At 39.9% G+C, this 14,886-nt stretch overlaps 1 protein-coding gene across 1 annotated transcript; it reads left to right on the top strand.

The window, feature by feature from the left end:
- Positions 1-2,249: 2,249 nt before the first annotated feature.
- On the top strand, positions 2,250-10,859 carry casc3 (casc3 exon junction complex subunit). The gene is given in 12 exon segments (XM_054606969.1): positions 2,250-2,432; positions 4,028-4,052; positions 4,216-4,271; positions 5,133-5,501; positions 6,251-6,279; positions 6,281-6,397; positions 6,830-7,003; positions 7,416-8,344; positions 8,737-8,913; positions 10,269-10,367; positions 10,451-10,617; positions 10,699-10,859. Coding segments are annotated over 12 exon segments (2,469 nt in total). The 3' UTR covers positions 10,843-10,859.
- Positions 10,860-14,886: the final 4,027 nt, after the last annotated feature.

Genomic DNA, 14,886 nt, shown 5'->3' with positions numbered 1-14,886 from the left:
TATATATATAATGATTCTGAAGGTCATTTACTTATGTTGTATTTATTTTAAATGTATTTCCATTTTTCTTCTACTTTATACTAATACTACATCTCAGAGGTAAATGATCTTCTGCACTGTAGTGCTGTGTTTATGTCTCAGGTTGCTTATTAATGAATAAGACACAAAAAAAACATGATCTTAAAAAACATGAAACTCTCCATGAGGAACTGTGGCAGCTGGGCAGCTCTCTCAGCCATCGGCTGATTCTGCAGCAGGACGAAGCTTCAGACGCTCATTTGTGCCCACTGCCATCAGACTGTACAACAACAGCAGAGACCACAGTCTGTCACCATGCTGACCAGCCCCCCCCCATGTGGATATACTGTACATTTTTATTTTTATTTTTATTCTATTTTTATTTTATTGTATAATATGTGCATTTATTATCTGTTTCTATGTAGTTGAGCTGCTGCAACACCCGAATTTCCCCATGGGGATCAATAAAGGAATATCATAATAAAACTAGAAAAACAGGATATAAAGAAATGACAATTCAACATTAATGCAGCAGAAACATCAGATATGAGAGTGAAACATTGTGCAGTATTTATCAGTACTGTTAACTTAAATATATCTAGTACTATATATATACTATATACTATAACATTTCTTTCTACAATCAACACTTGAAATGATGAAGGCACTTGCAAATGACAAGGTAGTACAAAATGTAAACCATCTTTGGTGTTTCATTTTTTACCTCTTTACTTAAGATTTCATTAAACTTGTTTTTTCTTTTTCTTTTTACAAAAAGTACCAAAACACTGGCAACAAGGAAGATCTTGGGTAGATAATAATGAGAATAAATATGAAACAAAATTTAAATCATACCCCCTAAACTAAAAAGAAATCTGGTTTGAATTGAAATCAAACACTTTTACAAAGCTTGTTTACGAGACGTTTATCTATAGTACTATATATACTATATATAGTATACTCTATATATAGTATACACTATATATATAGTATTCTATATATATACTATGTATATATATATATAGTATACTATATATACTATATATAGTATATATATAGTATACTAGGCTGCACGGTGGTGTAGTGGTTAGCACTGTCGCCTCACAGCAAGAGGGGCCGGGGTTCAATTCCCGGGCTGGACAACCTTTCTGTGGAGTTTGCATGTTCTCCCGTGTCAGCGTGGGTTCTCTCCGGGTTCTCCGGCTTCCTCCCACAGTCCAAAGACATGCAGCTTAGGTTCATTGAAGACTCTAAATTGCCCGTAGGTGTGAATGTGAGTGTGAGTGGTTGTTTGTCTCTATATGTCAGCCCTGTGATAGGCTGGAGACCTGTCCAGGTGAACCCTGTCCAGGTGAACCCCCTGAACCCTGCCTTCACCCATTGACAGCTGGGATCGGCTCCAGCACCCCCGCGACCCTTAACTGGATAAGCAGGTTACGGAAAATGGATGGATGGATAAGTATACTATATATAGTATATATATATATATATATAGTATATATAGTATATATATAGTATATATATATACTATATATATATATAGTATATATATATACTATATATATATATATATATATATACTATATATATATATATATATATATATATATATATATATATATAGTATATATACTATATATATATATATATAGTATATATATAGTACTATATATATATATATATATATATATATATATACTATATATATATATATATATATATATATAGTATATAGTATATATAGTATATATATATATATATATATATATATAGTACTATATATATACTATATATATATATATAGTATATATATAGTATATATATACTATATATAGTATATATATATATATATATATAGTATATATATATATATATATATATATATATATATATATATATATATATATATATATATATATATATATACTATATATATAGTATATATATATATATATATAGTATATATATACTATATATGGTATATATATATATATATATATATATAGTATATATATATACTATATATAGTATATATATAGTACTGTATAACCCTTTCCTGCAGTGAAGCAGTATTTGACTGCAGCCTCTTCATGTGAGTAAACGGTGCAGCATAATAATGTCCAGCAGGTGGCAGCAGAGACGAAACAAACAAAACAAAAAACCAGCGAAGAAGAACTCGACTACCCACAATCCCCTTCGTGCTTCCGGCTTCCAACCATTCCAGACCTAAGATGGCGGACCGGCGGCGACGGAGGCGGCGCGCGTCGCAGGACAGCGAGGACGACGACGAGTCCGGCTCGGGCTCGGACACCCCGAGGTCCGGCTCTCCCGCCAAGAGCCGCCTGCGCGACCCCGAGCCGCCGGAGGAGGCGCCGGCCCGCGTGGAGCCCAAGCCCGACGTGCAGTCCGAGTGTGTGAGTAGCTAGTTAGCTTAGCCACAAACACAGCCACCGGCGAGCACTGAGGCTAGTGCTAGCACTGAGGCTAATGCTAGCACTGATGCTAATGCTAGCACTGATGCTAGTGCTAGCACTGATGCTAACAGTGATGCTAATGCTAGCACTGATGCTAATGCTAGCACTGATGCTAATGCTAACAGTGACGTGTGTGTGTACTGTGTGTGTGTGTGTGTGTGTGTGTGTGTGTGTGTGTGTGTACTGTGTGTGTGTGTGTGTGTACTGTGTACTGTGTACTGTCTGTACTGTGTGTGTACTGTCTGTACTGTGTGTGTACTGTCTGTACTGTGTACTGTCTGTACTGTGTGTGTGTACTGTGTACTGTGTGTACTAATACCACACACTACAGGTACTCTGATACAGTCAGAGTACTAGTATAGCACTGTATAAGTACTCTGTTACAGTAAAGGTACTGACTAACAGTCAGAATACTCTGTTAAAGTACTACTACAGCTACAGTACAGGTACTAATACCACATAGTACAGGTACTCTGATACAATCAGAGTACTAGCATAGCACTGAATGAATACTCTGTTACAATAGAAGTACTATATAACATAGTCAGAATACTCTGTTAAAGTACTGCTACAGTACAGGTACCACATAGTAGAAATTACTCTGTTAGAGTAAAAGTACTAATACAACCCTGTAAAAATATGCTTCTACAGTGAAAGTACTAATACTACTACTACTACTAGAAGTACTAGTATTGTACTGTAAAATGACTGTCTCAGTTAATGTACTACTACCACACTTTCAAATACTCTTATTACACCAAAAGTACTAACATATTCAGTTACAGTACAATTACTAATACCACACTATATAAATACTCTGTTATAGTAGAAGTACTAATACCACACTATATAAATACTCTGTTATAGTAGAAGTACTAATACCACACTATATAACTACTCTGTTATAGTAGAAGTACTAATACCACACTATATAACTACTCTGTTATAGTAGAAGTACTAATACCACACTATATAACTACTCTGTTATAGTAGAAGTACTAATACCACACTATATAACTACTCTGTTATAGTAGAAGTACTAATACCACACTATATAAATACTCTGTTATAGTAGAAGTACTAATACCACACTATATAAATACTCTGTTATAGTAGAAGTACTAATACCACACTATATAAATACTCTGTTATAGTAGAAGTACTAATACCACACTATATAAATACTCTGTTATAGTAGAAGTACTAATACCACACTATATAAATACTCTGTTATAGTAGAAGTACTAATACCACACTGTATAACTACGCTGCTACAGCTAAAGCATTATCGTGTTAAATACTCTATTACACTAAAGTACTAACTGACATAGTAAAGGTATTCAGTTACATATCTCCAAAAGTCTTGTAGCAAAGTTTGTAATCGGTGTTATGAAGCTCTTCATGTCCAGCAGCAGGAAACGAGTGGATGTGACCTCTGAGACTCATCACAGTGATGATGATGATGATGATGATGTTGTTGTTTACTTCCTGCTGGTTCAGTGCTTTCATGCCACTCTTTGTTTTTGTCTCTTCAGGAGAGTGAAGATGGCGTCGGAGAAGGTAAGACATTTATCTCTACACGTTAACATCGAACACACAACCTGCAGCTCTCACCAGTTAGTGTGTTACTGGGACAGTAACTAAACACACTGGTGCAGCTCGTTATCTGAATAACTGAGAGGAAGTCAAATAAATCAACTGACGCGTCTGTCTGTTTGTCCAGCTGTCCTCTCTGACTACGACAGCGCTGATCCAGAAGAAAACGGATCCCATTCAGAGGTAAAACACACACCAGCTGTATGGAACTGGTTTAACTGGTATCCATTAAGGATCAATAGTCTGATGTTCATCCTTCAGAAAACAGGAAGCAGTCACATGATGATGATGATGATGATGCTGCTCTGATCAGAGGTTGTTGTTTTAAACTTTAAAGTGTTTACACGATGAGTTATGTTATATTAGGATATAATTAATATCAGATATGTCCTCATTAATATTGTGATATATATATATATTTGCTATATTTATTTGAATCAGTCAGAATCCGGCCTCGTTGAACAACAGAACTTTAATAAAACACAATATCAGAGAAAAGTTAAAGACATAGTGTTTCCTCTTCTGTCGCTGTGAGAAGACTCGTTAACATCCGTCTGTTGGGCTGAATGAACAGGAGGATTAAAATAAGTATTATTTATTTCAGAAAGCAGCTATAACCATTGTTTAACATCATCATGTTGAAACCCGTTTTCTGTGTCTCCGGTCTGAACTCTTGTTAAAACAGGGTTTTAAATCCAGTTATCTTGGATTCACTCAGACTGAAGTAAGGAAGTAAACAAGGTTAAATATTATCATCAGTTCTACATGGTCTGGGAAACTATGCACAAACATACTGACTGAAAATATGTTTTTATTATTATAAAAAAAGAGGAATAAAATAAAACAGTCACACAAAAACCACACAGGAGAAATTCAACGTGAGTGATAAACACAGAACCTCTGACCAATTCAATGTATTTCTCTGAAACAAACGGATGTTCTCCTCTAAATAAGCAACAGTTAAAGGTGAAGTTTTCAGAATAACAACATTCCTCGTTAGTGTTTCACTGTTGAGACCAGGAGTTAAAGCACATCTTCCCTCAGGGAGCCGAGGAGGAGGAGGAGGCCGAACAGTTCAGCGATGAAGAAACTCCAGCAGCAGCCAGCGAACCCAAACAGCCTGCAGCCGACGGCCCAACGAAGGTAGAGGAGGAGGGGAAGCAGAAGGAGGAGCAGCAGCAGCAGCAGCAGGAGGAGGGGGAGGAGGAGCAGCAGCAGGAGGAGGAGGAGCAGCAGCAGCAGCAGCAGAAGGAGGAGGAGGAGGAGGAGGAGGTGGTGGTGGTGGTAGAGGGGGAGGGAGATGGAGAGAAGGAGGCAGAGGAGGAAGGGGAGGAAGGAGGACGCAGTAAAGGGGAGACCAAGGCGGAGGAGAAAGAGAACCTGTCCGGAGAGAGACAGAGCGGAGACGGACAGGTGAGACAAACACAATATCATAATTTATTAAATAAACACAGAAAATACACATTGTACTGCACAATAAATACTTTGTTTTTAGAGCATTTACTTTGTAATACTCGCATACTTTTACTGAGGTCATGTTTTGAATGCAGGACTTTTACTGCAGTACTCGTTGAGCTCCTCAGTGTCCTCTGATGAACTGGTGGCAGCAGTTCAGTCCAAGGTTCACTGATTTGTTGTCACATGACTGTTGGTCTCAGATGAATCAATCATGTCTGCATAGTTTCACTGAGGAGCTCAGAATTTAATGTTTTTATGGAATCTGGTTAAAGTAAACAGTTTATTTGGGGAAAAATTAAATGTTTTTATGAAGTATCAAAATTTGAAGCTTCGTTTGCGTTTTGACGTAACCGTTTGTCACACATGATGTGTTCAAGGACCGTTGTAAAGATGAAAATCTGACAAAAATGATTGGCTGTGATAAACGGGGTAGTTTTGGAGGTTGCTTAAAGAAAACCTGCTTTTCCATCCGGCCAGATGGTTTTGGGTTCAGAGGTTTTAGTGAAACAATGCTGCAGTCGTCTGAACCAAACAGTCTGAACGTGTTCCTGGCGTCGTCATCTGGTTTCCTGCTCTAACTGAGACTCTCTCTCACTCACTCACTCACTCACTCACTCACTCACTCACTCACTCACTCACTCACTCACTCCACACACACACACACACACACACACACACACACACACACACACACACACACACAGGAGTCGACAGACGACCCTGAGACGAAGGTGGGGGAAACCTGGCCAGAAGCTGGACGATGACGAGGACAGGAAGAACCCGGCCTACATCCCGAGGAAAGGACTGTTCTTTGAGCACGACGTCAGAGGACACGCCCAGGAGGAGGAGAGGTGGGTCTCCATTATTATTAATATTAATATTATTATTATTTAATGCATTCTTTGAGCTGGGTTTGGTCCAGAGGGGAGGGGAGCATAAATATATTTAAAAAAAACAAAACAAATGTGAGAATTTTCTCATTTTTTCCTTTAATTTAACGTCACGTGAATCTCTGGAACTCGATCGATTTGATCAAGAAAATGATTTGTTTTGGTGCATAACAATAAACATAGTAAAGTAAAAAAATATATATATAAGTAATGCAAAAGTCAAGAATTATAAACAAAGAAGAAAAAAATATTGAAATATTATATATTTAAATATTTCTTAAATATAATGAGTAAATAGTTTAAATAGTCTTAGATAGAATAGTTTTCAGTATTCACTGCTGCTCATCAGCTAGAGGACACTTTTGTGACGTCTCCCCGTCTCCGTCCCCTCAGACCTAAAGGACGAAACAGGAAGTTGTGGAAGGACGAGGGTCGCTGGGACCACGACCGGTTCCGTGAGGAGGAGCAGGCGCCGAAGAGCCGCGAGGAGCTCATCGCCATCTACGGCTACGACATCAGGAACGGAGGCGGCTCCGGAGAGAGGACGTACCGGCAGCGCAGACCGAGGTGAGCGGGGGGGTTAATCTGGTGATCCGTCAGTGAAGGCACCACCATCTCTCTCTTCTTTTGGTCTCCAGTTGATCCTTTAACCCTCTGATCCCAAAGCAGTGCTTTAATGACTTAAATCATAAAAAATTCAATCATTTTATTTATTTACATGTTTTAGACGTGTAAAACATTTTTTTATGAAATATCACAATTCTGAGCTTTGTTTTAGCTGCTTTTTCTGATGGAACAGTTTATCACACATGATGTGTTCAAGGACCGTCGTAAAGATTAAAATCCGGCGATAATGATGGTTTTCAAACGTTCATAAACGTCGTTTTGGAGATTGTTTAAAGAAAACGTGTTTTTAAAGCCACTTTAATCTAAAGGTAGAGTTCAGTGTGTTAATCTGAACGTCTCTGTCTCCCTGCAGACAAAGTACGTCTCCCATCAGAGACAAACGGTGGAGAGACGGAGAGAGACCGGTCCGGTCCTGGCAGAGTGGTGGAGGAGGAGGAGGTCTGAACCGAGGAGCTCCTCCTTCATCCGGCCAGCCCCCCTCTACGTCCCCCTCCTCCCTCCCTCTCTCCTCCGCTCAGCGTAGCAGCAACCCCTCCAGACCTCCTCCCCCCCGCAGCAGAACGTCCTACCACAACCAGATGCACCTCCCGCCCCAGTACAGGAATAACGAATCAAACGCACCCCCGATGCACCCCAGAGAACGACACGGGCCTAAAGGTCCGTCCGACCCCTCAGGGGACCGGGGAGTGGTCATCAGGGCGGGGCGTGGCGGCGGGGGGAGGGGCCCCTCCGTGCTCATCGAGGACATTACCGTCAACAAAGGAGGCGTTCGGGAACCGGACCAGAACGTGACGCCGCTCACATCGTCACAACCGGGCGGGTACCAGTCTGTGTCGCCAAGGCGACAGCAGCAGGACCACAGGGGAGGCGCCGACAGATCTGCGTCGGGATTGGCCGCTTCCTCCTCCAGCTCTGACCCCTCCCTGCAGTCGCAGGCGGCGACGACCAATCGGGAGGCTTCTCCTCCCGCCGAGCGGCCGGTGGAGCGTAAATCTTACTCTCTGGCTCGCAGGACTCGCTCTCGACCCGCCGACCTCGGCAGCAAACAGCCGTCCGTGGAGGAGTCCGCCGCCACCACAGGGAACGCCGCCCCCTCCACCCCCAGCGGGGTGGGGGGGAAGAGCTGGGCGGGAGCAGGAGACGGGCCGAGTCAGGGAGGAGGAGGAGGAGGAGGAGGAGGAGCGGCGCTGGCGGAGCTGGACCAGGACGTGGCTCGACTCAGTCTGGCAGGACAGAGCTGGAGCCCGAGTCCAACGTCCTACTTCAGGTCTGAGATGAGAGGTGAGTGTTTCTTCATCATCATCATCATCATCATCATCATCATCTGACAAAAATGAATATGTGATCTGAGTTCATCACAACACAAAAAAAGATTTTAGCCACCAAGACATATTTTAAATGATTTTGAAAAAAGTATTCAAAGTCTGGTTTCCAAACACTATTATATATCCGTCCAGAGGTTTAGTGTTTAATAAACGGTTCATTTCCAACTGAGTTTTCATATTTAGTGATTTTACTTCTGTATTTATGAGCCGAACGCTCAATAAACACAAAGAAATTCACATTAGAATATGTAAATGATTTGTTCTCCAGTTAAAGGAGCTGTACAGAGTCAACCATGAAGAGAATAGATGATAGATATATTGATTATTGATCCATATTTCCGTCCTCAGGCCTCCCCTCCACCATGCACATCCCCAGCAGCCCGCCTCAGTTCTCCAACATGGAGGAGATGGGCGTCGGCTCCAATCGGGCCAAACGCTACTCGTCTCAACGCCAGAGAGCCGTGCCGGAACCGGCGCCGCCGCCGATGCACCTCGGGGTGATGGAGGGCCACTACTACGAACCCAGTAAGACCAGAACACACACTACTGGATACCAGTATGAGTGAGGTTCTTCTCCACAGTCAGTGTTTCACTACAGTAGATGGAGCAAAGCAACGTAGGACCCCTAACAGAATCAATATCGGTTATATTAACAATATTTATACTTCTTTACTGTCAGACAGCCCTTTATGTCGTCTGTGCTCTCTTCAAAGACACCAGACTCCATTCACAAAGTCATCAAGTCATTCTACCTCACAACCTCCATCTACTGTACTCTGAATGGATACGTACTAAAGAATACTTCAATGTTTTCAAACCATCTCTTTAATTTCTGTTATTTTAGTGTGATAATATTTTAAAATGATAAAATAAACTGCAGCGTCACAGAAAAGTACTTCTTCAGTTGTTGCAGTACTTCCTCCTCACCAGCAGAGGGCAGTAGAGCCCACCACTGTTACATAAATGACCTCATGGAATAGAATAGATTTGTTCCTTGATTTGTTTTTTACGTAGAGTGACGGTTGCTCCGCTGATATTATATATATATATATTATATATTATATATTTAATATGTTCAGATCATTAACCCTCTGCACCTAAAGCTTTTTGGGGGTGTTTTTTTGCTCCCGTCACATTTTTCTCTCTTTGATTTTCACTTCAATATAAAGTTCTCTATGGAAACAGAACAATTAGGACTAAAAATAAAGAGAACCCAAACGTGTCTTTAGTGCACAATAACACCGTTATAACGACATAAATCATGACAAAGATATTGAACAATTTACATTTCTACAGCCTCCTGTTCAGCAGCCTGAATTCAGTCACAGTTTTACAGATTTTTTTGTCACATGACTGTTGGTCTCAGATGATTCAATCATTTCTTCATAGTTTCACTGACAAGCTCTGAATTTAATGTTTTTTAAAGAATCTGGTTAAAGAAAACGGTTTATTTGTGGTGAGATTTGAAATGAGAACATGTAGAATATGTTTTTGCTGAAATTTCCCAATTGTACGCTTCCATAAGTTGCTTTTTCTGACTGAACCGTTCGTCAAACATGATGTGTTCAAGGACCATCAGAAAGATGATAATCTGAAAATAATGACATTGAAGTTAAGGCAATTGTTTCAAGAAAAGATGTATAAAGAACTTTTTGATAAAAATAATAATAATGATATATAAATAGCGTGTGTTTTTAAACGTAGTCGGAGTTCCTCTTAACGCTAAAAACATTATTTATTTATAAGAGTTCATATAATAAAAGCTGATAATATTTATTGTGAATTAAAAAGAGTAAAAAGAAAAGTTTACGAGTAGAAGTACCTCAAAACAAAGTGTAGTACTTGAGTCATGATCTCTGATGAGCCCGTCTGTCTCTCAGTGTCGTATCAAGGACCAATCTACGCCCACGGAGATGGCCCCGCCCCCATCCCGCCGCAAGGCATGCTGGTCCAGCCTGAGATGCACATGCCCCACCCGGGTCAGTCTGTTTCCCCTCTCTACTTTTAAAACATTAAAGTTTATTGTTTTATTTTCTCACTCACCTCTTCATCTTCTCCTCAGGTCTCCATCCCCACCAATCAGGCGGCCCGATCGCTAACCCCGCCCTCTACGGAGGCCCGCCCGTTTCTCTGTCGCCGGGGCAACCGCAGCAGCTGCTGCCGCCGCCTTTCTACCCTCCGCCGGGGGTCATGACCTTCCCGTACCCGACCATGTACCCGACTCCACAGGTACACGCTCATTTGCCTGTCACGTGAGACGAGCGCGTCTGTCTCTGGATAATAAAGTTTCATTTGAACGCCCTCCCTCAGGCTCAGGCCCAGGTGACCTACGGAGGAGTGACGTACTACGACACCATGCAGCAGCAGGCGCAGCCCAAACCATCGCCCCCGACGCACCTCCCAGCCCGTCTCCGTCAAGCCCCCCCTCCGGAGGTGCACTTCGCCTCAGAGTGACCCCGCCCACCCTCACCCCCTCCCCCTCCACCCAGACTCAGCCTCACCCCGAACCGACACCTACAGGTGAGAAAACACACCTGTTACTACGATCTCTAGACTTCTACTTCTCAGTTATGTATTGTACTTTTTACTGTACTACATCTCAGAGGTACGTATTACTGTACTACATCTCAGAGGTACATACTGTACTTTTTACTGTACTACACCTCAGAGGTACGTATTGTACTTTTTACTGTACTACATCTCAGAGGTACATATTGTACTTTTCTACTTCACTATGAGATTCTTAACTCTTCAGGTTCTTTAAATATTAATAATTTAAATGTTTATTCTTTGTCGACGTCTGATTTCTTGTTTGTTTTGGTCTCTGTAGGAGCGTGACGGGGGGGGGTCAGACCCCATCGTGGTCCAGAGAGGAGGGGGGGTCAGGTGACCCACAGCATCACTGGTGGAACTTTTCTCTTCTGTTTCCTCGTCTTCGTGTTCGACCCTGTAGCAGTGAGGCCACGTGTCATAAGTCGACTGTTCTGTAACTCTGCAGTCGCAGGTTCGATCCCCACCAACGTGTCTTTGAGCAAAGCTGAACCTGGAAATGTAAAAACAACAACATTTCGGACCGATGAGTTCAAACCCTTTAGAAGCATTTAACTCCTCAGAGTCGGACGGAGAGGAACTCTGAGCGTCGTGAACGCGTTGGAGGTTTTTCTTTTGTTTACGGTTTCTCTGTCGTCCGGTCATTCTCTCTGTCCTTCAGCTCGTTTAGTTCTGACAGGAAACACAAGGTTCGTTTGTGTCATTTTAAAGATTAAAAACAGAAACGGGATTTATCTTCAGTCGGAGGGAAGTTTGTGAGAATCGATGTGTAAATATAGTTTGAATGCAGCTCTCAGCATCTCATCACGGCTGAACCGGTGCTTCCTGAAAAAAACTGACTTTAGATGTTTAATTGCAGGCAGGCAGACAGACAGACAGGCCATGCTCGGTTAATCTGCAACTAAAGTCGATTAAATATCAGAAAACTGTGAAAAATGTTCTTCAGAGTCAAAGGAGACGTTTATCTGACTGAGTTATATTATTATAGAACGGTTTGTCCACAGAATTTAGTTAAATCTAAAAAAATTATAATTCTTTCCAGTTCTTTTCATCTTTAGACTGTAATTGCAACTTTTTGCTGTTGATATTCAGAGAAAAAACTGAATTTCTCAGATTTAAGAAGTAAATGTATAAATGGGATATACTGTTAGGATTATTAAGTCATATATTTACAAGAATAAAAAAGACATTTAGAAGAAATAACTTGAATCTTTTCTGTTTTTTTACTCGTAAATTCCCTTCTCAAATCAAAGATTAGTTATTTTCTCTGAAGATTAACTTCCTCCTTCAGCTCCGTTTTTTTTTTTTTTTTTTTCATTGTCCCAAAACTCAACAGAAGAGAACTGATGTCAGTTTTACAACAGAATATTATATCTGCAGATTATAAACACGATTGAACAGACTGCAGATCTAACTACAGATAGCTGTTAGCTGCTAGCGTTAGCTGTTAGCGTTAGCTCCCCAGCAGGTCCAGGCACACTAAACGAAGCAGAATCTTCACACTGACAACAAACGGATCTCAGATCAGTTTCTTGTGAATGTGAAGTTAGATTCAAAAAATTTTTTCAAACATTGGTGGAATCGATGCTTCTAAACTGAGTCGATTCTTCACATGCAAAATTCAGATTAATCTGATTATAAATACATCGCCTACAATGAAATAATCCATCAGAAACGATAGACTTCTCTTTGTTGTTGTAATTCTCATTTTGGCCACAAGAGGCTGAAGAACATCAACACCACGTTTTCTCCGTTTCTGGACTAAAAGATTCCCGTTTTCTCAAACGGCAGATTAAAACACATTAATGTTGAATAACCTGCTGACACATTATTATAATTATTTACCTTAGAAATTAAAAGTCACCTGGAAGAAAACATAAATTGTTTTCAGCCTTTTTTCCCCACCGTTCTGTAGTCATAATAAACATTGTTTTCTTACTTGCCCCTCTGGGCTTCCGTAGTTTTGCCCCTTTAACCTCTCTCTGTATCTGCTCGTCTGAACTGTTGGACACAAAGGTGCTCAGAAGTCGGTCTGACAGAAGCTGCTGCTGATGAGGAGTTCATCGCTGCTGTAAATATAAACCTGAACGTGTAAATAGAAGCGTGAAGAGATGAAATAGAGCAGAAAACATATTCTAATAATAAAACCATGAGACAGAAGTGAATCTTCAGGGAGCTCGAATGTTAAACGGTGATTTCTTTAGACGACAGAAGCTGCCGGCTTTCATTTGTTTTTTATTTCCTTTTTGAGATGTTTCATTTTTTTATTGTTAGTGACTTCCTGTCTGAGGATTTATTTGTTTTCACATGTTAACAGATAAATCCCTTTATCAAACAGAAACTATAAATTCATCGTTTGAAAGACAAAGTGCTGATTAAAATGTATTTTTCACAGTTTCTCTTCATCCTCCAGATGTTTATTTTACAGTTTGTGGTTTAAAGTGTCAAATTAAAGGCAGATAAAGTTTAAAGAATCTATAACAGGTGAATATTTACGATTATTTTTATTATCCATTAATCTGCCGATAAATCTTTTAATTAATCAATAGTTTCATTAAAAACTAAACGGGGCTTCTTCAGAAGTTTTGTTCGATCCAGAGACCTAAAAGTATTTAGTTTAAAACGATATATGAGAAAGAAAAGCAGGAAAATATTGAGAGGAAACAGGATATTTTACATTTATTTCCATAAATATCATCTGATCATCGTCAAACTACGACCTGAACATGAAACCAGACGGAAAGTTCTTTCATCCTGATAAAAAAAATTTTTTTCTGAAGTTTAATTTCTGCAGCTCCAGTTTGGTCTCAAAAATGAAATATGTTTTAATATCAGCAGTTTTCTGGTTTAGTCCAGAGAAATCTGGCTTCATATCCACTATAGGTAAAAATATAACTAAATTATAAAACCTGTTAGAGGCATTGTAATCTGAGAAAACACTGAATTTATGAGATTAAAGTAATAAATTTAAGATAATAAAAATATACTAAAGTCAGATCTGATCCAAGCTTAAAAAGTTGGGTTGTTTGTATAAATGTGATTTTAATCTTTTTTCTTGTAAATTTATAACCCCATACTTTCATTACATTCATGTTTTTTCACGTTAATTTGTGAGTTTTTTCTTGTAAATTTACGACTTTAATCTCATAAATTCAGTTTTTTTTCTCTGTTGTATTTCGTTTTATTTTTTTACCTTCGTTGGTTCTGATTGGTCGTCACAGAAGTGACTGTGTCTGTGGACCGTTTGACCCGAGCTGACCGGACTGTCTCAATGTTACCATGACGACGGCGATGATGATGATGGTTCTGTTTGTGTTTGTATGTGGAGAACGTTGTCATCCACTCAGAGGATCAATAAAGAACATAATAATATTAATCATTTATCTCTTCATGCGTTTCTTCTCACGTTTAGTTTCATTTAAACTCGTTAAGTCTGTTTTTGTTCTCGCACACCTGCTTCAACCGTTAAAATGAATATTCATGAGATGCATGAAGGGGGGCGGGGCTGTTTTGTGACGGCCAATCAAAGCCCGTCTCTCCTCATGAATATTCAGCAGCAGCTGCTGAACACAAAGAGGCTCAGCTTGTTTTGTCTCATTTTTAAACCCTTTTAACGGTCTGAGTCGTCATGACAACGACAACACAAAACTTTATTCAAACGTTTGTTTTTCTTTATTCTTTTATATCGGAGAATAGGAGGTTAAAAGTCTGCCGTAATCATGACGATGAGGTCACAACGTGAAGACGATGATGTAACTGTTGGTTTGAAGTGGAGGGTCCTGCCTTCTAATTGGCTCGTTATTGATGATGTAACAGCCTCTCGACCAGTCACACGTCAGCGTTCTCTCTTTCTCTCTGACTTTATATTTTATTTCCCTCCCACCATATTTATTTTTTGTTCTTTTCCTTTTTTTATTATTCATGTCTTCTCTCTATTTATTTCTTGTT

The sequence above is a fragment of the Anoplopoma fimbria genome, chromosome 11, assembly GCF_027596085.1.
Source record: "Anoplopoma fimbria isolate UVic2021 breed Golden Eagle Sablefish chromosome 11, Afim_UVic_2022, whole genome shotgun sequence".
Taxonomy (NCBI): Eukaryota; Metazoa; Chordata; class Actinopteri; order Perciformes; family Anoplopomatidae; genus Anoplopoma; species Anoplopoma fimbria.
Note: the sequence above shows the minus strand (reverse complement) of the source record. Positions and strands in the feature narration are given on the sequence as shown.